This window comes from Anomaloglossus baeobatrachus, chromosome 2, assembly GCF_048569485.1.
Source record: "Anomaloglossus baeobatrachus isolate aAnoBae1 chromosome 2, aAnoBae1.hap1, whole genome shotgun sequence".
Classification (NCBI taxonomy): domain Eukaryota; kingdom Metazoa; phylum Chordata; class Amphibia; order Anura; family Aromobatidae; genus Anomaloglossus; species Anomaloglossus baeobatrachus.
This window is the reverse complement of record NC_134354.1, coordinates 473,161,771-473,187,896: the sequence shown is the minus strand read 5'-3', so window position 1 is coordinate 473,187,896 and position 26,126 is coordinate 473,161,771. Positions and strand designations below refer to the sequence as shown.

The 26,126-nt window shown below is 42.5% G+C and overlaps 1 protein-coding gene across 4 annotated transcripts in view; it reads left to right on the top strand.

Annotated features, from left to right (window-relative positions):
* The window catches only part of SPNS2 (SPNS lysolipid transporter 2, sphingosine-1-phosphate), a 180,015-nt gene that overhangs the window by 90,476 nt on the left and 63,413 nt on the right, over nt 1–26,126 (top strand). For all 4 annotated transcript variants that reach the window (XR_012750524.1, XM_075336368.1, XM_075336370.1 and 1 more), the window contains exon 3: nt 23,774–23,910. Coding sequence is in view for 3 of the 4 variants with exons in the window: in XM_075336368.1 (XP_075192483.1) it covers nt 23,774–23,910 (137 nt within the window). In the remaining variant the exon portion in view is untranslated. The remainder of the gene's footprint in view (nt 1–23,773; nt 23,911–26,126) is intronic.

Below are 26,126 nucleotides of genomic sequence, written 5' to 3'. Positions count from 1 at the left end.
ACTGTTCTGCTTTGTGTAAAGTACAGTAAATCATGAAGCAGGGTGAGGGGGCAGTTGAGCTGCGCAATCACCTATTATAAACAGTGGGTCCTGTGGTATCTACTCTATATACCAAAGTTACTTTTCATCCTAATTCTGCCTATAATGATAGACTGCTGAAAAAAAATTCATCTGCACAGAACAGAAATTATGAATATAGTATCAGAATGTGGGAATGCAAGATTTCTCTTTTTGAATATACATAGTGATATGGGAAATGGAGAAAAAAATATGTGCGTAATATAAACCTGAATTAATGGGTTATTTTCTCATGACACATACCCTTTAATTAGTTTCCAAGAACGTAAGGAAACACTGGACTGATTGGCTTGATTCATTCAGCTCCAGTTCTTGCCAAAGAAAGACATATGCTGCCATGCTACCACTTCTCAATCTACATATAATTACTTACACAGCAAAAAGTGCAAATGGTCACGACATATGTCTGTCTCACCATAAGATGTTTCTCCATACCACTTTAATTGGAAAATCTGTTTTGTGACTTTAGTTATCTATATGGTACATACAATGACTGGTTACTACAGCTTGCCAATGCTACTCCCACTGCTCACGGGCTTTACATGTCCTCTGAGAAGCAATGTAGGGGCTGGGGTCATGATAGGTCAGTATGACGTAGTAGTCCGTCAGAAACAATTAGCCATCTCCCCATGTTCTGCTGCTTTGCACTAGCATCTGTGCATTTCTCGCTTCTCATTAAGTGCTCTCCACATCATTTGTTGCTATATTCGGGTTGCGTTCTTCCAGGCCTTTAGTCACTGTGTGGAATGCCCATAGGACCTCATGCATGATGGAAGCTGACAAGACGTGATATAGTTTACTAGATTATTCAGACCTCTTGGGTGTCTCCTGCCACTCATTTCCTCATTCATCTACAGTATTATTTAGCCGCCATTTTCCAAAGCTTCTCTCGGCTGACATATATTTGTAGCAGTGAGAGCAGGTTTGTATGATGAGACTAGTGAAGTGTCCTTAGCTAGTCATTGGCTGTGAATGATGGTTGTATTGAGATGTTTTCTTGACACCTCAGTGATGCTCCCTGCGGAGACCTTCCGATTACAAGTAATAGTGAACTTCTTGGCAATATGATCAGTAGCAATGAATAAAGAAATGTGAAAGGTTAGAGCTCGAAATAAAAGCTGTCTAAATGATTCACCATTAAAAGAATTTGCTTGCACGTAACTTGCAAACCTTTCACATTTAATATACCTTCTGACTGTATTTATGTGCACTTCCTACAGTGACATGAAAGTACGCTGCCTGTATAGGATTACTAGGATAACAGCTACAAGCAAGTAGCCCACAGGATAATATATATATATATATATATATATATATAGGTGTGTATTTATAATATATGTATATATATATATATATATATATATATATATAATGTCATTTTCAAGACACTGTATATATACACATGTTTCTGGGTGTAATGTTAAAAAATATGGAAAAGTTCATGGGCTACAAATTCATTTTCAAGGCACTGTGTGTAACATATATACAGAGACGGAACAATCGCAGTTGCGGGGGTCGCTACATCAACTAGGCCAGGGAGTTCAGGGGGCTCGCCAACCTCAGCACCTGCTTCAGCTCGATGTACTTCCGAGTGCACACATCCAGATGAAATGTATTACAGCACAGAGATCCGTGGGATCCCCACACTGCAAAGTGCGGTGGCATGGGGGTCACAGGAGGCATAAGCCGGCTCTGGGGCTACACGTGTGCCAGCTGCTTAAGACAATGCATATTCACTGCTCTCCACGCCTATAATCCCACCCACCTCTTTCCTCTGAAACCAGTGCTAAGAGGTGGGCAGGCTTATGGGCAGGGAGAGAAGTGAATATTCATTCTCTTTAAAAGAACAACAGTGTGTTTCTATTAAAGAGAATGATTTCACTGCTCTCCAGCCCACCAGGAAATCGGTGGATCCCCCGTTGGGCCCCCGACTCTGACAGTCTCTCTCTTTCATAAGCTCCGCCTCTTGCCATCCATCAGAAGACGGGAGAAAAGCTGAGCGCATGGTTTTCATTCTCAGCACATCCATCCCTGGCATTGAACTCACTGCTCCGGATCCTCACAGTAGTAAGCCCTGCTCACCGCCATAGCCTGCTATGGAGTCTCAGGCCTGTGCAGTGAGTGCTGCAGAAATATGAGAACCTTCTAACGAGATGGTGTCCCTACCTTCTGCAACGTCATTGCTCTGTAGTCAGCACTAGCAGGATGTCGAAGCTCCAGAGAAGCAAAATGTAACCTGAAGTGTGTGCTGGAGCACCTTGAATGATGTCTCTAGCCACACTACTCTCTTCTATCCTCCACCTATCCTATTTACCCCTCACAGCTGCACCTTCCTGCCCCACAGCTGCACTCTCCTGCTCCCCTCCCCCACTGCCCTGTAGCTGATAATGTAAAATACCTCACTGCTGTCCTGTCATGGTGGCCGAGCCTCCTCATTTTCATGGAGCTTGCTGTCAGAGATCAAACTTTATTTCATTGTGTTCACAGGGTGTACAAAAATGCACACATACACTACATTTTTATATACTGTATATGTCTGCATTTGTGTGAACAAGTTAATGTGTACATGTGACATTTTAGTGCTAAAATGCAGACATTAAAAAGCATAATTTAATACTAAAAGCACCAAAAAAAACCTTTTTAAAAATGCCAAAACGCAAGTATCATTAAAAAAACAACCATTTTTATATCTAAAATGATTAAATCTATAATGTTATTTTTATAGCATAAATATAATGTTCAGCAAAAAAAAATAATAGATGGGGCTATATACAAGGATCAGGGACAAAGATGCAAGCATGGAATGGAAAAGTAGGGTGCTGAGGAAAAGTGTCTCTTTCCCTCAGCACCCAGCTTTCCCATGCTCTGCTATACATCCTTCCCTCAGCACCCAGCTTTCCCATGCTCTGCTATACATCTTCCCCTCAGCACCCAGCTTTCCCATGCCCTGTTATCAAAGGCAAACTGGGTATATATATATATATATATATGTATATGTGTGTGTACTAGCTGTAGTGTGTATGTGTGTCTGTCTGTCTGCCTCTTTCCCCATCTGTCTCTTTACAGGGCTGTCCCTTTGCCCGGCTGTCTCTTTCCAGGGCTGTCTCTTTCCCATCTGTCTCTTTCCCCACATGTCTCTTTCCCAGTCTGTCTCTTTCCAGGGCTGTCTCTTTCCAGGCCTGTCTCTTTCCAGGGCTGTCTCTTTCCAGGGCTGTCTCTTTCCAGGGTTGTCTCTTTCCAGGGTTGTCTCTTTCCAGGGTTGTCTCTTTCCAGGGTTGTCTCTTTCCAGGGTTATCTCTTTCCAGGGTTATCTCTTTGCCCGTCTGTCTCTATCTCTCTGTCTCTGTCTTTCTGTCTCTCTCTATCCGCCTCTCCACCGACATATTATTACCTCACACATAAGCTTCTTATACTAACGGTTTATTTTGTTCCTATAGCAACCACTGACCGTTGCTATTAATAGCCTGTGGCTCCCACCTCAAAAATCAAATCAAATCTTTATTTTTATATAGCGCTAATGTACCACCCGTCGGATCCGTGCTCGTACGGTGGGTGTCTCGAGCTCCTCACGGACCCGGGGGTCACGTCGCTCTGAAAGGGGGTTGGCGCTACACGCAGGGACTTCGGTGGGGAGTTCCACGGCCAGGGCCGTGGTGGTTTGTAAGGGATTTAAATTCGTGACGCCACCCACGGGTTGTGTTGAATGGATGGACACCACCGCTGCCGTTGACTAGGCCTCCACGGTGTTGCGCAGCTTGGTGTTGACCCCTCCGTGGATAGGGGAGTGATGGTCCCGGGGGCCCGAGGGAGGTGCTAAGGCATGGGGATGGGTGCGTGCTGGTGCGGTGCGCAGCCTGAAGGCACTGGTGTACTCACTATGATACAACACACTGGAGTCTCTGGTAAACCAAACGGGATGATGAACGGTGGCCGCAGCCGGCTGCAGCTTCTCCCTTAACAGGTTGGTGGTTTCCACCTTTCTCCTGCACCTCTTTATGTGAATGTTTTGACTCCTATGCCTAAGCAACGGTAGTCCGCTCCCCGGCTTGCTGGGTGTCGGGAGAGACCTGTTTACCCGCAGACGCTGCACCCTTGGGTCTCTATGCCTTGGTGGTGGCTTTACCCTAATGGTTGGGCTGTTGTCTTCAGTCGGGTCTTGTGTGGGAAAGGTCCTTAAGTCTAGTCCTCAATCTGTTGATTTGACTCAGCCCTGTGGATTCTGGGCTTCGTACTGGGTCTGAGTACCCCTCCTGGTGCTCCGGTTTCCAATAGGTTACCCGGTTCGGTACCTGCGGGCCACCGCCCGACCCCGGTCCTTACGGTTCCACCGGCTGTAATCCCAGCTCCTGCAGGCGGCCACCACTGTCTGCCTCCTTGCCAGAGGTGACTGGGCAACATCCCAGACACCTGAGTAGACTATTGGCAGGCCTGGTCACAGGTCTGCCCTTGAACTTGACTTCTCTCCTCCACTGTCAGACTACGCTCTAGAACTCTTGCTCTTTCCCGCCTCCAGGCCTGTGAACTCCTCGGTGGGCAGAGCCAACCGCCTGGCTCCGCCCCCCTGGTGTGGACATCAAACCTGGAGGGTGTTGACAAGGGTTTTGAAGTTTGGCTGCTGTCACCTTTTTAGGGAGGGGGTGTGTGTGCATGGGTCTACCTGGGACAACCTGACTAGTCCAGGGCGTCACACTAACATATTCCGCAGCGCTTTACATACATCAGGAACACTGTCCCCATTGGAGCTCACAATCTAAAGTCCCTGTCAGCATGGTTTTTTTTTGGAGTGTGGGAGGAAACTTGAGTACCCGGAGGAAACCCACACAAACACGGGGAGAACATACAAACTCCTTGCAGATGGTGTCCTTGGTGGGATTTGAACCCAGGACCCCAGCGCTGCAAGACTGCAGTACTAACCACTGAGCCACCGTGTTGCCCATTCAGTTTAACGGAGGCAGGATTTTAGCGAGTAGCTGTAAAGCACGGGGTTACATTTTCCAGTCAAAACATAGTCTATGAGGTTCCCTGAGTCACATGGAGTGTCTGTGTAAAATTTCATGATTGTAAATGCGACGGTGCAAATTCCTTTAGCGGACATACATACATACATACATACACTAGGTTTTATATATTAGATATATATACACACATACATACATACATACATTTTCAAATGTATGGGGTCACCGTTCAAAAGTTTGGGGTCACCCAGACAATTTTGTCTTTTTCATGAAAAATCATACTTTTATTTACCAAATGAGATATTTAGTGAATAGAAAATATAGTCCAGACATTGACGAGGTTACAAATAATGATTTTTACTTGAAATAATAATTTTCTCCTTCAAACTTTGCTTTCGTCACAGAATTCTCCTTTGCAGCAATTCCAGCTTTGTAGACATTTGGCATTCTAGCTGTTAATTTGCAGAGGTAATCTGGAGATATTTCAACCCATGCTTCCCCCCTCCCACAAGTTGGATTGGCTTGATGGGCACTTTTTGCGTACCATACGGTCAAGCTGCTCCCACAACAGCTCAATAGGGTTGAGATCTGGTGACTGGGTTGGCCACTCCATTACAGATAGAATACCAGCTGCCTGTTTCTACCCTAAATAGTTCATGCATAATTTGGAGGTGTGCTTTGGGTCATTGTCCTGTTGTAGGATGAAATTGGCTCCAATCAAGCGCTGTCTACAGGGTATGGCATGGTGTTGCAAAATGGAGTGATCGACTTCCTTATTCAAAATCCCTTTTACCTTGTACAAATCTCCAACTTTACCAGCACCAAAGCAACCCCAGACCATCACATTATCTTCACCATGCTTGACAGATGGGGTCAGGCACTCGTCCAGCATCTTTTCAGTTGTTCTGCATCTCACAAATGTTCTTTTGTGTGATCCAAACACCTCAAACTTCGATTTGTCTGTCCATAACACTTTTTTTCCAATCTTCCTCTCTCCAATGTCTGTGTTCTTTTGCCCATATTAATCTTTTCCTTTTATTAGCCAGTCTCAGATATGGCTTTTTTTTTTGCACTCTTCCCTGAAGGCCAGCATCCCGAAGTCGCCTCTTCACTGTAGACGTTGACACTGACGTTTTGCAGGTACTATTTAATGAAGCTGCCAGTTGAGGACCTGTGAGGCATCGATTTCTCAAACTAGAAACTCTAATTTACTTGTCTTGTTGCTCAGTTGTGCAGCAGGGCCTCCCACTTCTCTTTCTACTCTGGTTAGAGCCTGTGTGTGCTCTCCTCTGAAGGGAGTAGTACACACTGTTGTAGGAAATCTTCAGTTTCTTGGCAATTTCTCGCATGGAATATCCTTCATTTCTAAGAACAAGAATAGACTGTCGAGTTTCACATGAAGTTCTCTTTTTCTGGCCATTTTGAGAGTTTAATGGAACCAACAAATGTAATGCTCCTCATTCTCAACTAGCTCAAAGGAAGGTCAGTTTTAAAGCTTCTCTAATCAGCAAAACTGTTTTCAGCTGTGCTAACATACTTGCACAAGGGTTTTCAAGGGATTTCTAAACATCCATTGGCCTTCTAACACAGTTAGCAAACACAATGTACCATTAGAACACTGGAGTGGTGGTTGTGTGCCACCCCTGCAGCGGTCGAACCGCTCAGGGTGGTGATTACTCGTGGCACGAGGGTCTCCGGACCCGGGGGCTAGGGGCCACACTCAAATAAAAAAGGGGGTTATTTACAGGGGATAGGTATAGTTCGTGACGCCAACCGTGGTGTACGGTAATTGGGAGTACCGCCGCTGCCGTTGGGAATACCCAGGGTGATGGAGTGGAGCAGCAAGATGACATCACCCTCCACGGGTACGGGAAGGCCCCGGGACTCTGGATGGTTATATGGGGTGCAGGGGAAGTGCAGGCTCGCTGGTTGCAGGGGTCAGTCGGGTATTCACTCAGCAATAAAGCAGACGCTGACAACAGGGTAAACCAAGTCTCTGACTGCCGCTGCCTCTTGAGGGGAGCTCGTCCGGGTCCCATCCCCTGCAGCACTGCCTGTTGGTTCGTGATCTGCCTCCTGGCACAAATTTAGAGTGTCCTTTGTGGCCCATCAGCTTAGAGCTTTCTGGGCCCCGCTCCCCACTGTGGCTAAGTGAAGGAGCCTGCTCTCAGGGGCTCACGCTTTGGATTTCAGTGGGCTGCTGGTTTGGAAAGCCCTATCCCCCCTCGGTGCGCTAGTGACCCGATCTCTGAGCTTAGGGGGAACAGTCCATATAGGCCCTGTCCTCCACAGGTTAATTGCTGGATCGCCTGAAGCTTCTCCCCGACCTAGGGTTCGTGTACCCTGTCATGCCTTCGGTCCCAGACCGGTGATTCGGGCCAGGCTGCTGACCATCCTCCAAAATAGGTCCCAGGCACCTAGTCTCAATCCCCTGCGACCGGGGGTCCGACTCCTGTAGGTCCAGACCACCGTCTGCGATCTAGTATGCTTCTCTCCTGGGAGCTACAACTCCCAGCTTCCTCAGAACTCCTCACAGCTCGAGGGCTACCACTGAACTGACTTGGACGGCACTATTCCTGCTTAAGCAGCCCACTGGTGTGCCTGACAGGTGTGGAGCAAGGTGTATCTAGGATTTGTGAATGCTGGTGGAGGCAGTACTGCAGGATGGAGACCCAGAACCATGGGGGGTTGAATTCTGTACTGAAGGGAAAGATTGTGCAGAACCCTGTGACGACCTGAATAGTCCAGGGCGTCACAGTTGTTGGAAATGGCTCTGTATACACCTATGTAGATATTGCATTAAAAAACAGATGTTTGCAGCTAGAATAGTCATTTACCACATTAACAATGTAGAATGTATTTCTGTGTAACTCAATGTTGGCTTCATTGAAAAAAAAAATGCACTTTTCTTTCAAAAATAAGGAAATATCTACGTGACCCTAAACCTTTGAACTGTAGTATATACATATATATTTTCAAATTTGGAAATGGAAACGGCCACAAGGTGCTGGCAGGCTAAAGATTTATATATTAAAAACGACAAATTGGTTAAGTCTTTTCCTTGCTTACAATATAATTGCATGGAGCTTTAGGGGCACTTTGCACACTGCGACATCGCAGGTGCGATGTCGGTGGGGTCAAATTGAAAATGACGCACTTCCGGCATCGCATGCGACATCGCAGTGTGTAAAGCCTGGATGATACGATTAACGAGCGCAAAAGCGTCGTAATCGTATCATCGGTACAGCGTCGGCGTAATCCATAATTACGCTGACGCAATGGTCCGATGTTGTTCCTCGCTCCTGCGGCAGCACACATCGCTGTGTGTGAAGTCGCAGGAGCGAGGAACATCTCCTACCGGCCTCACTGCGGCTTCCGTAGGATATGCGGAAGGAAGGAGGTGGGCAGGATGTTTACATCCTGCTCATCTCCGCCCCTCCGCTCTGATTGGCCGCCTGCCGTGTGACGTCGCAGTGACGCCGCACGACCCGCCCCCTTAACAAGGAGGCGGGTCGCCGGCCACAGGGACGTCGCACGGCAGGTGAGTGTGTGTGTGAAGCTGGCGTAGCGATAACTTTCGCTACGCCAGCTATCACCACATATCGCTGCTGCGACGGGGGCGGGCACTATCGCACTCGGCATCGCAGCATCGGTCTGCGATGTCGTAGTGTGCAAAGCCCGCCTTAAGCTGTCGTTTTTCACCCATCACGCCCATGAATGACTATTTTAGTTCTTAGACAAACCACAAGGGCCCATTGTATGTCTGTATAAGGTGAGGTGTCAATAAATCGTCCACTATTGCTTGTGCTATTACTCCATGCATGAAGAGCTTACTAGACAGGCTAATATAATAGGAAGACACTAATGAAAAATGAGAAAGCGCTTATAGAAGTTGATGGCTGAATTTATGATGAGGGAGTTTGACATAGAAATCAGCCTGGATCTCGATGTTCTTCCTGGAATAAAGTGTCTTTCTTTTAGCCAAGGAAGTGATATATAGCCACAACCAAGAAAATATTATTTAGTATGTCTCCAAGGCTTCAGGAAAATCAGCACCTGGGACAGCAGAATTGTGCCTGGCTTCAGCACCACTATAAGCACTCGCTGATCTGCAGTGATAAGCAGCTAGACTTGTAAAACCTGTATGGAACAAAAAAGGCCTGAAAGAAGCTGGCTGACATTCACGGACTAATGCCAACAGAGGGAACATAACGCCCATTGATTGGGGACGCTTTAGCTTTTATTATGTGTCAGTTTTAGTACTTGTGAATGTAGGGTGGTCCGGTCTTTGCCATTTGAACTTTATAGGATTAGTGAATCAAGTTCTGACATTATGTGCTTTATCTTGAAAAAGCTAAAATATATCTTTGTACCTACTGAGCCTGAAGAAGAGACCTATGTAGTCTCAAAAGCTTGCTATTATTACCATCTTTTCAGTTAGCCATTAAAAGGTACAGTTATATGAAAAAGTTTGGGCACCCCTATTAATGTTAACCTTTTTTCTTTATAACAATTTGGGTTTTTACAACAGTTATTTCTGTTTCTTATATCTAATAACTGATGGACTGAGTAATATTTCTGGATTGAAATGAGGTTTATTGTACTAACAGAAAATGTGCAATCTGCATTTAAACAAAATTTGACTGGTGCGAAAGTATGGACACCTCAACATCAAAGTGACATTAATATTTTGTAGATCCTCCTTTTGCAAAAATAACAGCCTCTAGTCGCTTCCTGTAGCTTTTAATGAGTTCCTGGATCCTGGATGAAGGTATATTTGACCATTCCTGTTTACAAAACAATTCCAGTTCAGTTAAGTTTGATGGTCGCCGAGCATGGACAGCACGCTTCACATCATCCCACAGATTTTCAATGATATTCAGGTCTGGGGACTGGGATTGAGAAGGGGTTACCGAGTAGTGGACAACCTCTTGAACAATTGAATGAAGCATGTCTTAGAAAGGCTTTTTTAATGTTTTTTTGCTTTTTAATGAATTTAAATGATTTAAAAATGAATACAAAAAAATCAGCTATATTCTGTTTCCTCCCATTCCAGACTAATTCTACCTCACTCCTCTTCAACTGCAGCCACTGAAAAAAGGAAACAAAAAGGGGGAAGGTTAAAGAAACATTGGTGGATTGGAGGGATTCTAAATCTAATTAAAGGGAATCTGTCACCAGGTTTTGCTTGCCCATCTGAGAGCAGCATAATGTAGAGACAGAGACCCTGATTCCAGCCATGTGTCACTTACTGAGCTGTTTGCTGTCATTTTGATAAAATTTTTGATAAAATCAATGTTTTTTCTGCTGCAGATCTAGCAGTTATATAGAGCTCATGAATATGCTGGACTACCTGGCTGCAGGACAAGTAGTTCTCTAATGATAATCTATTGCTGATTAAACAGTGATTTTATCAAAATTACACTAAGCAGCCTTGTAAGTGACACTTTGCTGGAATAAGGATCTCTGCCCCTACATTATGCTGCTCTCAGATTAGGTGGCAAAAACCTGGTGACAGATTCCCTTTAACTTTTTTCATTTATGAACATGTGCATCTTGCTGAGTCAGCCATAATTTAGCACTGGTATACTTAAATTTTTATAGGACCCATGATGATAACTTACAAAGACCTTAATAATAAGACTGAAAGATGTTGGGTACCTAAAAGTCCGAGCCCGTTTATTATTGGCATAATCTTCGGATTTAACCCCTACTTCCCATAAATACTGTTTTGTCACCACAGTTCTCACGATGGGTGTGACATCCAAGCTTTATTATCAGTCATCTGCAGCATTGTAAGTAGTAGATTAGTGACCATCAGCAGAACGAGGGTGTGACCGCAAGTAATTTCCTGACTAACAAGACATTATCCTATCTGATCCGCTTGGTCATGGCTCTCATTGATTAAGGTGCCTACATGTTCTTACATCTGAGAACTGAGTAGGAACTTAGCAGAAATAATAGCTGAATTGTCTTTCGCTGCGTTCTGTTTTCTCCTCCTTAATTTCCCGGCATCTATTTTTATAACATTTCCAATGGATTATTATGAAGGTGGATTTTTCCTTTCATGTAAAGAATGTCAGGATTAAATGCGTCCTCTATTCTCCTGTGCAGAGGATTGGTGTGATGCGAGTGCCCAGCAATCCCCATTGCAGCCATTATACGCTGCTGACTCAGCTGGTCAGTGTATCCTTTCAGGATATCCTCAGTGTGTCTGGGGAATATGTGCAGAAAGAAATGAGCTTCAGGGAGGGATAAGTTCACAAGGTTCACAGGCAATATTTTTATGCCTGATTTGTATCCTCTAACACACCCAAGCTGTGCTTCAGCAGCTTTACCTGGATTTTAGCTGTTGAATAATTGCTCTTGACATCCGTTTCCTAAGTACCAGGACAATATACGTGATATTAGTGATCAAAAAATGAAGCCCTTTCAATGTGCATGAAATTGGGGAAAAAAACAATATTGACTAACAGGACTAACAGGGTTCCCAACCTATTCAATTGGGTAATTGTTGCCATTTTTTATTTTACCAAGAATGTCTCTGTGTATTGGTATAGCTCATTCTTTTGTATGGGTCTTTTTGTGTTATTTGTTTAGATGTGGGCAAATTTCTAGAAACTAAGTTAAAGAAAACTCTTACCAATAGGTTATTCTAGATTTTGCCACTCAAGTCTATAGGCCGCTTTACACGCTGCGACATCGCTAGCGATCGCACTCGCCCCCGTCGTTTGTGCATCACAGGAAAATTGCTGCCCATGGCAAACAATATCGGAGATACGCGTCACACGTACTAAAGGCTGCTTTACATGTGTTGATTTCTCGTGCGATCGCATTTTCGATCGCACCCATCTCCATCGTTTGTGCGGCACGGGCAATTTCTTGCCCATGTCGCACAATGTTGTAACCCCCATCACACGTACTTACCTTCCAAACGACCTCGCTGTGGGCGGGGAACATCCACTTCCTGAAGGGGGAGAGACGTTTGGCGTCACCGCGACGTCACACAGCAGCCGTCCAATAGAAGCGGAGGGGCGGAGATGAGTGGGACGTAAACATCCCGCCCACCTCCTTCCTTCAGCATTGCCGGCGGCCGCAGGTAAGCTGCAGTTCATCGTTCCCGGAGTGTCACACGGAGTGATGTGTGCTGCCTCGGGAACAATGAACAACAGGACGTTCGATTTTTAGAAAATGAGCGATGTGCCAACGATGAACGAGAAGGTGAGTATTTCTGATCATTCATAGCTGTCACACGCTACGATATCACTAACGATGCCGGATGTGCGTCACTTACGACGTGACCCCGCCGACATCTTGTTAGATATATCGTAGCGTGTAAAGCCCACTTTACCTTCCTAGCGATATCGCTGGTAGCGGCGAACAACCTCTTTTTTAAGGGAACAACCTGCGTCCAGCACGACCAACGATATTTGGAAAATTAACGACGTGTCAACGATCAATGATTTGGTGAGTATTTCCGATTGTTAACGGTCGCTCGTAGGTGTCACACGCAACGACGTCGCTAACGAGGCCAGATGTGCGTCACGAATTCCGTGACCCCAACGATATCTCGTTAGCGATGTCGTTGCATGTAACGCGGCCTTTAGATACTGAAGATACCCTACATGCCTATTTTCATCGGTGTCCTAGACCTGAGCAGCACTTGTATCACATCGATGGAGAATATAATGCATGCTGCAGCAGATACAATATAAATTTTAGTTTGCCCATGTGAGCTTACATTCTATAAATAATAAGGGTGAGCGTTGGGCTATGTGCTACGTTGCTTTTTTTCATACTTGTTTCCTTGCAGATTTGAATCAATACTGCAAAGAAAAACACATGCAACAAAAATCTATTAGAATCCTGACTTGCTGGGCACTTGCTGCTTCTTATTTCCTTGCAGATTTTGTTGCAGAAAAAAAGGAGCATGTCAATTCCTTCTGCATTTTTATAAGCCACTGCTATGCTTGATCACTGCAGTGGATTATGTTAGTGTTTCACTCGCAGCACTGACATTTCGCCTCACACACCATGCATACAGCATGGTGTGTGAGGCTCTCCGTAGCTCAGTCACCCAGCAATCGCATTGATCACAGCATTCAGGGGGTTAAACTGTCAGGAGCTGCCTGGACACCGCTTGTGAGAGCCGGAACCCAGCTGTAACATCAGCCGCAGACCCGGAGGAGATCGTGGAAGTACAGCACTTTGAACCCCCCGCGAATTCCATGACTAAAAAAAACCTGAAAAAACCTGCAAATGAAATAAAAAAAATGCACATTTTTTTCAGCTGCTTTTAATCCTGCTAAATGACATTTGCACATAAAAAAGCATTGTGTGCATATGGCCTTATCTGTTACCATGTGGAGAGAATTAACAAATAGTCCTGAAACTTTTTAACATTTTATCTTACAGTAACCTTCTCATCTGAAATATGAGATCTAATCTTTTACTATTTACACCAATTTAGTAAAATTTCAATGTTTTTTACTGGATTATTTAATGAATATTTGATCTCGCCATGAAAACTCTGAGATGTTTGACTTGAAATTCAACTTCATTATTGTAAATACGGCTTAAAAATATTTACATAGATGTTTCTGAATAAAAGGGTACCACGATATCATTTTTTTTATTGCATATCACATTTAATTATTGAAATTCCTAATCTATGCCTTGAAGGAGTTGTCCAGTCTTCCGATAAAAGTCTGCAGTCACTGCAAACTTTGAATCCTGACAGTGTGTGGTGCATACAGTGTCAGGATTTTGTGGTATTATCAGCAAGAGCGGAAAGTCATGTGTCACGCTAGGTACGGGGAAGTACCAAGTGCACGGCGAAAGGGAAGGGAAACCCTGTGCCTAGGGAGAGGGAAGATGGTGACCCCTGCCCAAACCTACTGCTAGTCCCTCACGACCCTAGATAAGTTCTGCACCTATGCGCCCAGCTGGATACCTGACCCTAGGTATCCCTAGTGCTGGGCCCTAAATAGGGAACGGATGGAATGAGCTTTTCGTCAACTCCACTAAACAACTATAGAAGACACAAGGGGGAAAAGCATGAATGACGTATCATTAGATGACTCAGGTAAAAGTTCAGCAGAGCTGTCAGCAATGACACCACAGAGGAGTACAACCCACATGCTTGCAACCTTGGCTTGAAGGAACTGAAAATATCACCAGCACAGTCCAAAGAAAGGAAGGGGTATTTAAACACCAAGGGAATACCGATAATAAACCGCTCGGTGAAAATCAAGCTCTTGCTGGACCCAAAAGGGAGAGATGAATCCAGCAGGAAAGTTATCTATACCAATGAATACTGAGAGCAGGAACAATGGAAAGTCAGGAAGCATTCTGTGCAGCCAAACGCTGTGACCTTCTATGACCAGAAACCACATGACTGTCTGTCACCCATGACATCACGTGACCATAAGTATGCGGTTTGCATAAATGTGGTCATGTGCCGACTATACGTTCTCAACTGCTCTCAAATTACTTTCATTGAATGAGGCCCAGCACATCTAGTTGGATTGTGGCTGGAAGTATGCAAATCACACACCTGCCTTTACATGACCACTCTCTCTGGCACTACTGGAGAATCCTGACCACTTGTGTTCCTCATTCTGAAGTCTGTGTCAAGCCTGGCCAACCCATATAAAAATATTATTATTATTATTATTATTATTGTCACTGTGTGCTGCACAGAAAGATCATGTACTCAAGATAAATTTACATCAGGTCGATGACGATTCTCTTTTGCGCCAATGCAGCTGGTATAATTTTAGTGGGACCAGAACAATATGTGCATGGGTGTATTTCTTTGCTGGGATAATACTACAAATTTGATTCAAGCTGACCTCATATTGCAATAATTGACTATAAATAAATAGTTTCAAGTTGATGAGAATAACTGTCATTGTATCCTGACATGCTGAAAATGAGCGTCACCGGTTATCTTATTGCACCTCCACATATTGGACCAATTAATGATATAAAGCAATCATTGACAACTCTTGTATAATTACTTGCAATCATCACAAAAAAATAATTTGCCATAAGCCAGATCAGATACCCACACTTTGCACTGATGAGGGGCAATCACCCCGAAACAGTGTCTGCAAATTGGGATTCTGATCTGGTAATAAATGCTAAGTCTTATGAAAAGGCTTGTTTAGAAAGCCACTTTTGACTTTTAGGATTGCTACTTCCAATAGGTGGCGCTAGAGTTTGTCTCCTTCCTCACTGGAGGGACAATTTGAATAATTCCCAGAGGGGCATTGCAGCTATAAGTCCCCTTATTGACAGCCAGACTGGTTTGTCAGGTCTTCCCTGTGGTCCCCACATAGCTTCTCATAAGCCAGATCAGATACCCACACTTTGCACTGACGAGGGGCAATCACCTCGAAACACCAAGTCTGCAAATTGGGATTCTGATCTGGTAATAAATCCTAAGGGGTACTTTGCACACTACGACATCACAAGCTGATGCTTGCGATGCCGAGCGCAATAGTCCCCGCCCCCGTTGCAGCAGCGATATCTTGTGATAGCTGCCGTAGCGAACATTATCGCTATGGCAGCTTCACATGCACATACCTGCCCTGTGACGTCGCTCTGGCCGGCGAACCGCCGCCTTCCTAAGGTGGCGGGTCGTGCGGCGTCACAGCGACGTCACACGGCAGGAGGCCAATAGAAGCGGAGGGGCGGAGATGAGCGGGATGTAAACATCCCGCCCACCTCCTTCCTTCCGCATAGCCGGCGTGAGCCGCAGGACGCAGGTAGCAGATGTTCCTTGCTCCTGCGGCTTCACACACAGCGATGTGTGCTGCCGCAGAAACGAGGAACAACATCGTAACATCGGTATTTCCCAATTCATGGAAATGACCGACGCTACACTAATGATTCGATTACGACGCTTTTGCGCTCGTTAATCGTATCATAAAGGATTTACACACTACGCTGTCGAGAACGACGCCGGATGTGCGTCACTTTCGATTTGACCCCACCGACATCGCAACTGCGATGTCGTAGTGTGCAAAGGGCCCCTAAGTCTTATGAAAAGACTTGTTTAAAAAGCCACTTTTGACTTTTAGGATTGCTACTTCCAATAGGTGGCGGTAGAGTTTGTCTCCTTCCTCACTGGAGGGACAATTTGAATAATAATGTGGACATTTACAGACATGATGTAATCGCAGCATACGAATGACACAAAATATTAGGTTAAAGATTTGCAGTCTACTAACTTGTTTTAGGCATGATCACGATCTGCCACATTAGGTTTTGTCTGTACCTCCAGGTAGGACACTGTTAATCTTCACTACATTGCATTGAGAATGAATGAGAATAGCCAACACATCTATCACTTGAGTGCTGAACCTAGTTGTGGCTTGCAAGCTGTTAAAATACACACTAATCTATCAGGCTGTTTGCCGAGGAAGAAGTCTCAATTTGCCTTTGACCTCTGAGACTTCATGAAAATTCTTCCTAGCAGGTGAAAAGCTTTGTGTGAAGTGTTTCAGACTTTGGTTACCAGATTAGATAGCTGTCTCATGATTACCTTGGAGAGGTGCTGTAATTGAACTTTTTAAGAATATCCTCCCAGACGTTCATTGAGATAGACTTGATACAGTGAAGCAGAGATAGAATCAAGCTTGCAAACTCCCAATATATTTGTAGAGAGAACTTGAGAAGTTGAAAAACCTAAAATAATGTCTTCTTGACTGAGTGTTTAGACAAGGTTTCTCCAGATTTTTATTAGTGATCAAGGTTGTACACATGGCTGCTTCCAATCAGGAAAGAACCATCTAAATGTTTTCATATGGGATTTATCTTCTTTCCGGTTGCAGGCAGTGTCAGTAATGCCTTTTTGACAGTGGAGTAACTTGAAGCTTGTTGGCCCCAATGTAAAATCTCCTAAAGGGTCTCCAATTATAACAAGGTCCCATAGACTCCAGAGTCTGGTTACACTAGTTACACTCCTGCCTTTTGACGAAAAGCCTCCTGAGCCCACAGCAATGCTATCTGCAGAAACCCTGTATAGCAGTTCATACAGTGTCTACAGGTTCATATATCAGACCCATAGGCAATTGTATGTACTGCCAAATTTTAATTCACACTATTCTCACTTAGAAGACGTAAATTAAAGAGGTGGTTCACTACTTAGTTTTCATAGGCACATTGATATTATGTTGAGAAAGAAGACTGGGGCCGCGGTGATGTCAGGTCAGGAAGTTGACGTGACATCACCAGACATCAGAGGTCACAGATACGGGGGGGGTTCACGTGAAAGGGATGAGCGGACTGCAATAGTGCCGCTCACAGGAACTATTGGCAACACAAGGTGAGAGAACCCTTGTTTCTCAGCATAATATCCATGTGCCTATGAACACTAAGCGATGAACCACCCTTAAGGGGAGATTAACCCCCGAAGTACAACATGATACTGCATGATTGCTTCAGAAAAATGCAAAGGTACAAGCTATGAATTCATTATTCAGTATTTTTAACATTTGATTTCTCAGTTATGCTTGTATGTAGAAAGCATAAAATTGTTGACCAGTTTCATTTACGATTTTACTATATTCACAACTTATTGTGCATTCTATATGTACGTTTGCTGATCTTCTGTGAATTAAAGCATCACTCCAGTGTTGTTGTATTTTATTTCACCACTGCAGTCCTATGTCCTCTGACCCGTCTTATACTCACTTGCCGTCGTCTTCTTCTGTTATGGCTGCCGCTCCTGTCGGACTCCATAGACCTCTAGTGTTTGTTGGAGCGAGCAGGAGGTCACAACTCAGTACGACTCTGTGACAGCCTTGTTCTAGCTCTCATAGTGTTGTATTGAAACCTTGTAATGTCTTCCGGGAAATCAGAAGTTACTGTTACAAGATGGTGTTTAAGGACCGGAGGGCACTGAATAGGCGTGACATGCCAGAGGGTAAGCATAATATTGGGGGCAGACATTTAAAGCGCCACTCCAGCGCTGAAAAAAAAAATGCTGGAGTGGTGCTTTAAAATATACTTAAAGGGAACTTTTATCTGATTCACACAGCTCTTGTTTCAAGCATAAGAATCATATGACAGGTTAGCAGCATGACGGAATCTAGTTGCGTTATTGCAGTTCTGCATGTTTTACTCTGAAACTTTGTGGCATTTGAGACAGAGAGCTTACTTTCAGAAGCCAGCCAGGGACTAGGTGTCTCAACTGACTAGTCATAGGCAGGCAGGTCTCTGACAGCTTCCATACCTCCCCTCTCCCCTTGACTAGCAGGTCTCCCCCTACATGTGTACATACTGAGATAAGTATTGAGAAAAGTATCTGGCGGAGGGGGACCTGCCTAGGGCTAGTTAGCCAAAACGCTTAGTCCCTGGACTGGATTCTAAGTATGTTTTCAAACACGGCTGCAATAACACAGCCAATGTCTGATTCATGCTGTCCTTGGTTTGGGCTTCATGAATCAAATGACAGATTCCTATTAAGGAAAAAAGAGGAAAAAGTCTGGGGGCCTTATAGAGTCCACATCATGGGTATACACATCTTTGTAATACTGTGCATGTGATGTTTCAATAAAGAAGAACATACGAAGTTTTAAGGAAAATTGTGGTCAGGACTTTTTCCTCTTTTTTTCATGGTTACCAAGCCAGGTCTGTGCACCTGTGGGTCTACTGAATCAATGGTGAGCTTCCACTACCCCTTGTCCTTATCATTTTAATAAGATTCCTATTAACACTTTATTCTTGAGTAATTAACATTCTGAGTGTCGTATAGGCATCACCATATCAAGTATAGATATGTTTTGGGTTTTATCTTCACGCACAAATTTATTTTTTTCTTCTTTTTTTATGGACAATTTTTCTTGTCATAGTAAATGGATCAAAAGATCTGTAAATAATTTACAATATGTGATGTGTTTGCTGAATGGCGTTTTCTTGGAAGGGAAGGTTATAGGGGGGGGGGTTATAAGAGATATCATATATGGCAGCAGGTAGAACCACATAGAAATTTTCTCTCTGATCCAGACCCGTATGACAAACCCAGACAGGTGTACTAGATAAGGGTGTGCCTTGCTTTAGACCTAAGAGAACACAATGATAGTCTGACAGTTTTTATTATCCCATACTTTTTTATTTGTATTCAATCCTCAAGTACATAATTATATATACTCTTATGCTATGTAAACACTTGATGTCGGTGAGATTCAGTTCTCTAGACAGTAACAAATATTATCACAGTTTCAGTGTTTAGTGTGGGCTGTCAAAACAGAGAATATTGTACTTTTCACCCCTCGGGAGGGAATTTCTTTCCCACTAGCTCTGAACAACTTATCAAAACATTAGCACGTATTAATTATAAGCAGTTTTACTTGCTTTTTGAGTTTTGTGTAGACTATTGCTTATTTTCAACAAACATAACCAGATGAAAAGTGAGATTATCACCAAGGATGTCTACAGCTTGTTAAGGAACCTACTGAATTGAAATATTTCTGATAAGCTAACGATTATAGGGGAAGACACACTTCCGTCAACTTCAAAAGGCTGCTAAAATGAAGATAGAATATCATCGTGTCTGTAAAGAAAAATATTATAGTCGGGTTCTCAATATAGCCATGTATAATAAAATATATTATAGTGCATTGTTTGGAAGGACTACTGACATTGCCCCTTGACCTGGGTCCCGTGAATCTTTTTGGCCAATTCTAAATCAATCTATCTTATCTATCTTATCTATCTATCTATCTTATCTATCTTATCTATCTCATCTATCTTATCTATCTATCTCATCTATATTATCTATCTATCTTATCTATCTTATCTATCTATCTTATCTATCTTATCTATCTTATATATCTATCTTATCTAGCTATCTATCTATCTATCCTATCTATCTATATATCTATCTTATCTAACTATCTTATCTATCTATCCTATCTATCTAATCTATATCTTATCTGTCTATCTCATCTATCTATCCTATCTATCTATCTTATCTAACTATCTTATCTATCTTATCTATCTATCTTATCTACCTATCCTATCTATCTATCTTATCTATATATCGTATCTATCTATCTATCTTATCTATCTATTCTATCTTATCTACCTATCCTATCTATCTATCCTATCTATCTTATCTAACTATGTTATCTATCCTATCTATCTATCTATCTATCTATCTATCTATCTATCCTATCTATCTTATCTAACTATCTTATCTATATATCTTATCTATCCTATCTATCTTATCTATCCCTCTATCTATCTATCTATCTATCTTATCTAATCTATCTCTCTATCTATCTATCTAGTGTGTTTATATTTATAATCATTGTGGACATATGAGCTCTATCAGATTGTTGAAAAGCTGCTTTTTTCCACATTGTGAACACTGATCTCGCACATTCGGCCATTATAGTCTACACTATCATTTATTTTGAAGTCAACAAGTTCAGGAATGTCCATGATTTTGCTTGGGTCCTTTTAAATTTCACATATGCATTAATCTAGTACTATGCGTTTTGCCCAGGTGGAGTAGACTAGGATTTACTCTTACCTTATACTTAATTTTATGTTTAGCCACCTTTATTTCTATTCCTAAATAACATGTACATGTAAAAATAGCAACACCTTGTCTAGACAGTAATTCTATTTTAATTATGTGCTACAGGATCTTTACTTTTGCTGGACATTCAATTCCCCTTAATTCCTTGTTTTCTTTCAGTTAAAGGGAACCTGTCAGGTCTCATATGCGTTCTGACCTAGAAGCAGGGTGATGTGTGGCCTAGTAACCCCTTCCTACCCATCCCTGTGTTGTAATATTGTGTAATATGAATGTATAAAAAATGTTTTATTACTTACATGGTCCCTATGATTAGAGGCTGTAGTCCCCTGGGCGTCGCTTTGCCCCGTGGGCGTTTACATGCTTTCCGTAATATCACGCCCCTGTGGGCGTGATACCATGGATTTACATGAGCGACGTCACCATCAGCTCCTTGAGATTCCGCACGTGTTGCTTACCATTCCCGCAGCCTTGTTATCCGGGTACTTGGTTGTCTGCTTCATACGCGCACTGCATATGCTCAGAAGACTCCTGCGGCTCCAACCATACACAGAGTGCGTCTGAAGCCGGAAAGCAAGCACCCGGATAACAATGCTCTGGGAATGGCAAGCGCGCACGCGGGATCTCAAGGAGCTGACGGTGATGTCGCTCATGTAAATACATGGTATCATGCTCACAGGGCCGAGATACCACGGAAAGAATGCAAACGCCCATGGGGTAATGCGACTCCCAGGGGGCTAGAGCCTCTGATCATTTACATAGGGAACATGTAAGTAATAAAACGTTTTTTATACATTCATATTACACAATATTAAAACACAGGGATGGGTAGGAAGGGGTTTCTAGGCCACACATCACCCTGTTTTAGATCAGCACTCATGGGACCTGACAGGTTCCCTTTAAAGTGGTTTTCCCACTACCAAAGAAAGTTAATTTTAATCAATAGATCTTGGAATAATAAATTAAACAAATGGAAGTTATTATTAAAAATGTTCCTATGCTGAGATAATCTTATATATGTGTCCCTGCTCAACACTGTGTAATTGCCATGTCTGACTGTACACGGATATGATATGATCATTCCACAGCTCCTGGGCAGGGGAGGATGGAAAAGAGATTATACAGATATTATTACATCATGGGATTGTAGATTATTTTTTGTGAGGTAAAACATTTTCCTGCCTATTGTTAAAAAATGTTGTTTACCAGAAAGTAAGAATTACTGTATACTTTTTTACAATCTCCCTGGCCCAGGAGATGTGGTATGATCAAACCATGTCCCTGCATGGTCAGAAACCGCCATTACATTGTACATAGCAGCAGAGCTGGGACTAAATATTTTGGTGGTTTAGAGACTAAAGTAATAAGATCGCAATAATATAACACTCCTCCCTCCGGTGGGTCAAGTCAAAATCTCTGACAACCACTTCTTCTAGAATTAACTTTTTTTGCCCCAAAATATTAGCTAAAGGAAAAAAAAGTGGTGTACTTTAGAGGTGAGGCTCAACAGGGGGCCCAATTTAAAAGTTGGGTATAGAATCATTCATTGTTTGTAGAACATTTACACAATACAAAGGGAGTATTAGTGATATTCATCTCTGATATCCTATATTTTAAATGTCAGACCCAAGGACAATGATGGAAACTAATATAGCTTACCTAAAATGGTTCTGTTAGATTTAAATTTTATCCAGCATTTGGCTGAGAACCTAATGGAAAATAAACAGAATTCATTATAGATAAAAGGATACATATGATGGTTTTTGTATCAGTCAAACGACAAATACAGTTTGCAGCAAAACTGATGGTAGTTCTGGTGTCATATTCATGTACAGAGTGGTTCTGTTAATGTATTCATGTGCTGTTGGTGCATCTGTTGTCATATTCCTGTATTGATGGTGGTTTATGTAGTGATAGTTGTCCTGGTGCCGTATTCATGTACTATTGATGGCTCTAGTGATGTACTCATGTACTGATGATAGTTATGGTGCTGTACTCATTATCATCATTAGTACATGAATACAAAACCCATTATCATCTTCAGTATGTAAATAGAAAACTAGAGCCATCAATAGTACATAAATACAGCACCAGAACCATGATCTTTAAATAAATAGGTCACTAGAACCACCATCGGTACATTAATACAGCACCAGAACCATCATCAGCGTATAAATGCATCCACAGAACCACCAGCACTTCATTAATGCATCACCAGAACCATAATCAGTACATGAATACATCACAAGCACCACTATCAGTATATAAATATAACACCAGTACCATCAGTACAAGTTTATGCCACAAAAACTACCATCAGTACGTGACATCACTAAGCCTACTACAGCAATCAATTGTAATGTCAAATCAAATAAACCCCATAGACATTTATATCACATGAACCTACAACTAGATACTAGGAGTTCTTGTCATCAGCCATCATCAGACTGTGGACCATACAGGAACCACAGTACTGACAAGATGTAGTCAGTAGCAACAAGTAAACATTTACATCCAGTTACCTTTTATAGGTGACTTTTTCTCTAATTGGAGTCATTCTCTTTCTTTTTGTCTCTATCTTGTCCAAATGATATGATGAATTTTTACATCCACAGCTCGTCTCTCCAGACTTCCCTCCTATACGGTCTTCTGCAGCACCTCATCACACGGTGCCCTTAAAAATAAGAGTGTCATTATAATGCTCTCTGCATAACATATCTGTCCATAATATAACCTAAATATGCCTCTTATGGTATTTGGTCTCCACACTGTCCTCCTTAATCAACTATAACCACCACACCGTCCATCGTTATCAGCTATAATTGCCACACCATATGCCCTTATGAACCCACGGCCTATACCATGCTGTCCTCTCTCTATTGTCTTTCCTTTCATTATCTATCTCCACACTGTCCCTCAAAGGGACAATTTTTATGTATTTAATATATGGTGTTTTACATGACTTCCGTGCTGGTATTCTGTCTATTCCTGCCAAAATGATATCACTTCTTAAGACTCTTCTTACTTATCTACAAAAAAAACAATCATTTGTCAGTGTAATGACCCTGGACATTTTAGTGCGTTGGTGTTTTTGCTGTTTTTTGTTGCCTTCTCCAGTAACTATGGTTATATATTCAGTAAGTGCAGTGATCATCTGTCACTAACGGTTACTTTTCTTTGGCAGTTTTCATCTGTAGCTTCATGGTGGCAGCTCCCATATTTGGTTACTTAGGAGACCGCTTCAACAGAAAAGTGATCCTGAGCTGTGGGATATTCTTCTGGTCGGCCATCACCTTCTCAAGTTCCTTCATCTCAAAACAGGTAGAATATCAATGGACCAAACTGTGTGATGCAGGGTTGCCAACTTGACTTTTTTTAAAAAAAATTCTGGAAAACCTCAAAAAAACATAGACAACAATTTTCACGGACCCATTGGAAAGCCATTACTAATCCTTATGATTATAAGTGATTTATGTCTACAGCCCATAATTCTTATAAGACATTAGTAGCATTCACTTTAAATTGTAAAATGATCATAATGGCTGTCAAAATAATCTATATATATTTCTTCAGCTTCAAAAAAATCACAGACACCATAAATATTGTTTATGTATAGAGCAAAAAAGTGCTCTGTTTTTACAGACTGTTCTGTAATTTCTGGCAACCCAGGTTATGGTAAAAAGACATTTAGTCATCTTGTGTCACATTGGGAAGAAATGTTACAGGAATGAAAGAATCAATACCGTAATGTCTTCCTTATAACAACTCACTGGATAGAAACTCCATGTATCGTACTAACATACGGTTTGTATTAGACAACCAAAATATTGTCATGCAGGAATTTACAGATTGTCTGTCTGTCTGTCTGTCTGTCTGTCTGTCTGTGTCTCTCTCTCTCTCCTCTCTCTCTCCTCTCTCTCTCCTCTCTCTCTCCTCTCTCTCTCCTCTCTCTCTCCTCTCTCTCTCCTCTCTCTCCTCTCTCTCTCCTCTCTCTCTCCTCTCTCTCTCCTCTCTCTCTCCTCTCTCTCCTCTCCCCTCTCTCTCCTCTCTCCTCCCTCTCCTCTCTCTCCTCTCTCCCCTCGCCTCTCTCTGTCCCTCTCTCTCCCTCTCTCCCCCTCTCTCTCTCTCTCCCTCTTTACCCCTCCCTCTCTCTCTCCTCTCTCTCTCCTCTCTCTCTTCTCTCTCTCTCTATCCTCTCTCTCTCTATCCGCTCCCCTCTCTCTCTATCCTCTCCTCTCTCTCTCCTCTCTTTCTCTCTCTCTATATATGTATATGTATATATAGAAAACCGAAAAACCTACCTTCTCACCCCCTGTGGGTGGTTTTGTCCTTCCTCATTCTCCGGTCCTCTACCAGAGGCCTGGGAGTTTGAGGGTTCTGCGCAAGATCTTAGCTGTTCCCAACACTGCGCTTTTCTGGACAGAGAGTTCAGATGTTGCTCCTGGAATCTGTTGCAGCCATTTTTCCAACCTAGGGGTCACTGCTCCAAGTGTTCCTATCACCACTGGAATCACTGTTACCTTCACCTTCCACATCTTCTCCAGTTGTTCTTTAAGACCCTGGTATTTCTCCAGCTTCTCATATTCCTTCTTTCTGATATATAAATATATATATATATATATATATATATATATATATATATACATATACAGAATAAAACTACAAGTGAAAATTAGAAGCACAATAGGGTTATACCTGATACAAACGTGTGAGGGGAATAGATGAGTTCCTCACCTGGGGTGGTTGTATGAGACACAACCACTATGTAGATGTAAAGGCTACTACACATCCACATGTGTAGAGATACCGAGTCAGAAAATATGAAGAAGATAGTGGTTCCTCTGCACTACCTGTGTGACCAAAACCGATGAGTCAGATGAAAAATCGAAAAGTTTATTAATCTTCGCGTTTCGGAGCAATGTGGTCCATTCCTCAGGATAAACCATAATTAATGTATATAGTTTTATCGTGAGGAAGAGGTTGGATCGCTCTGAAACGCATAGATTAATAAATCTGTCAATTTTTTCATCTAGCTCATCGTTGTTGGTCACACGGGCAGTGCAGAAGAACTACTATCTTCTTCATATATTATGCACACACACACACACACACACACACACACACACATTCATTGCTGATGTTTTTTTTTTCCTTAAAATCATTGGATTGATGCAATAATGTTAATTTAGGATATCACACTATAAGAAATAATGTCCTTGTGTTGAGATAATCCTATACATGTACCCTTACATATAATACATATAATAATGTATACATATAATACATTATTATTATATTACATATAATAATGTATACATATAATACATATAATAATGTCCCTGTGTTGAGATAATCCTATACATGTACCCTTACATACCCTTAGTATAATCCTATACATGTATACATGTACACTGTGTAATGGCTGTGTCTGGCCATGCGGCGCTATTTCAGTTCATAATTGACACATATCACAGCTCCTGCCCGATGAGAGGGAAGCAGAAGTCACTTATAAGTGAGTATACAGACAACTGAGGCTG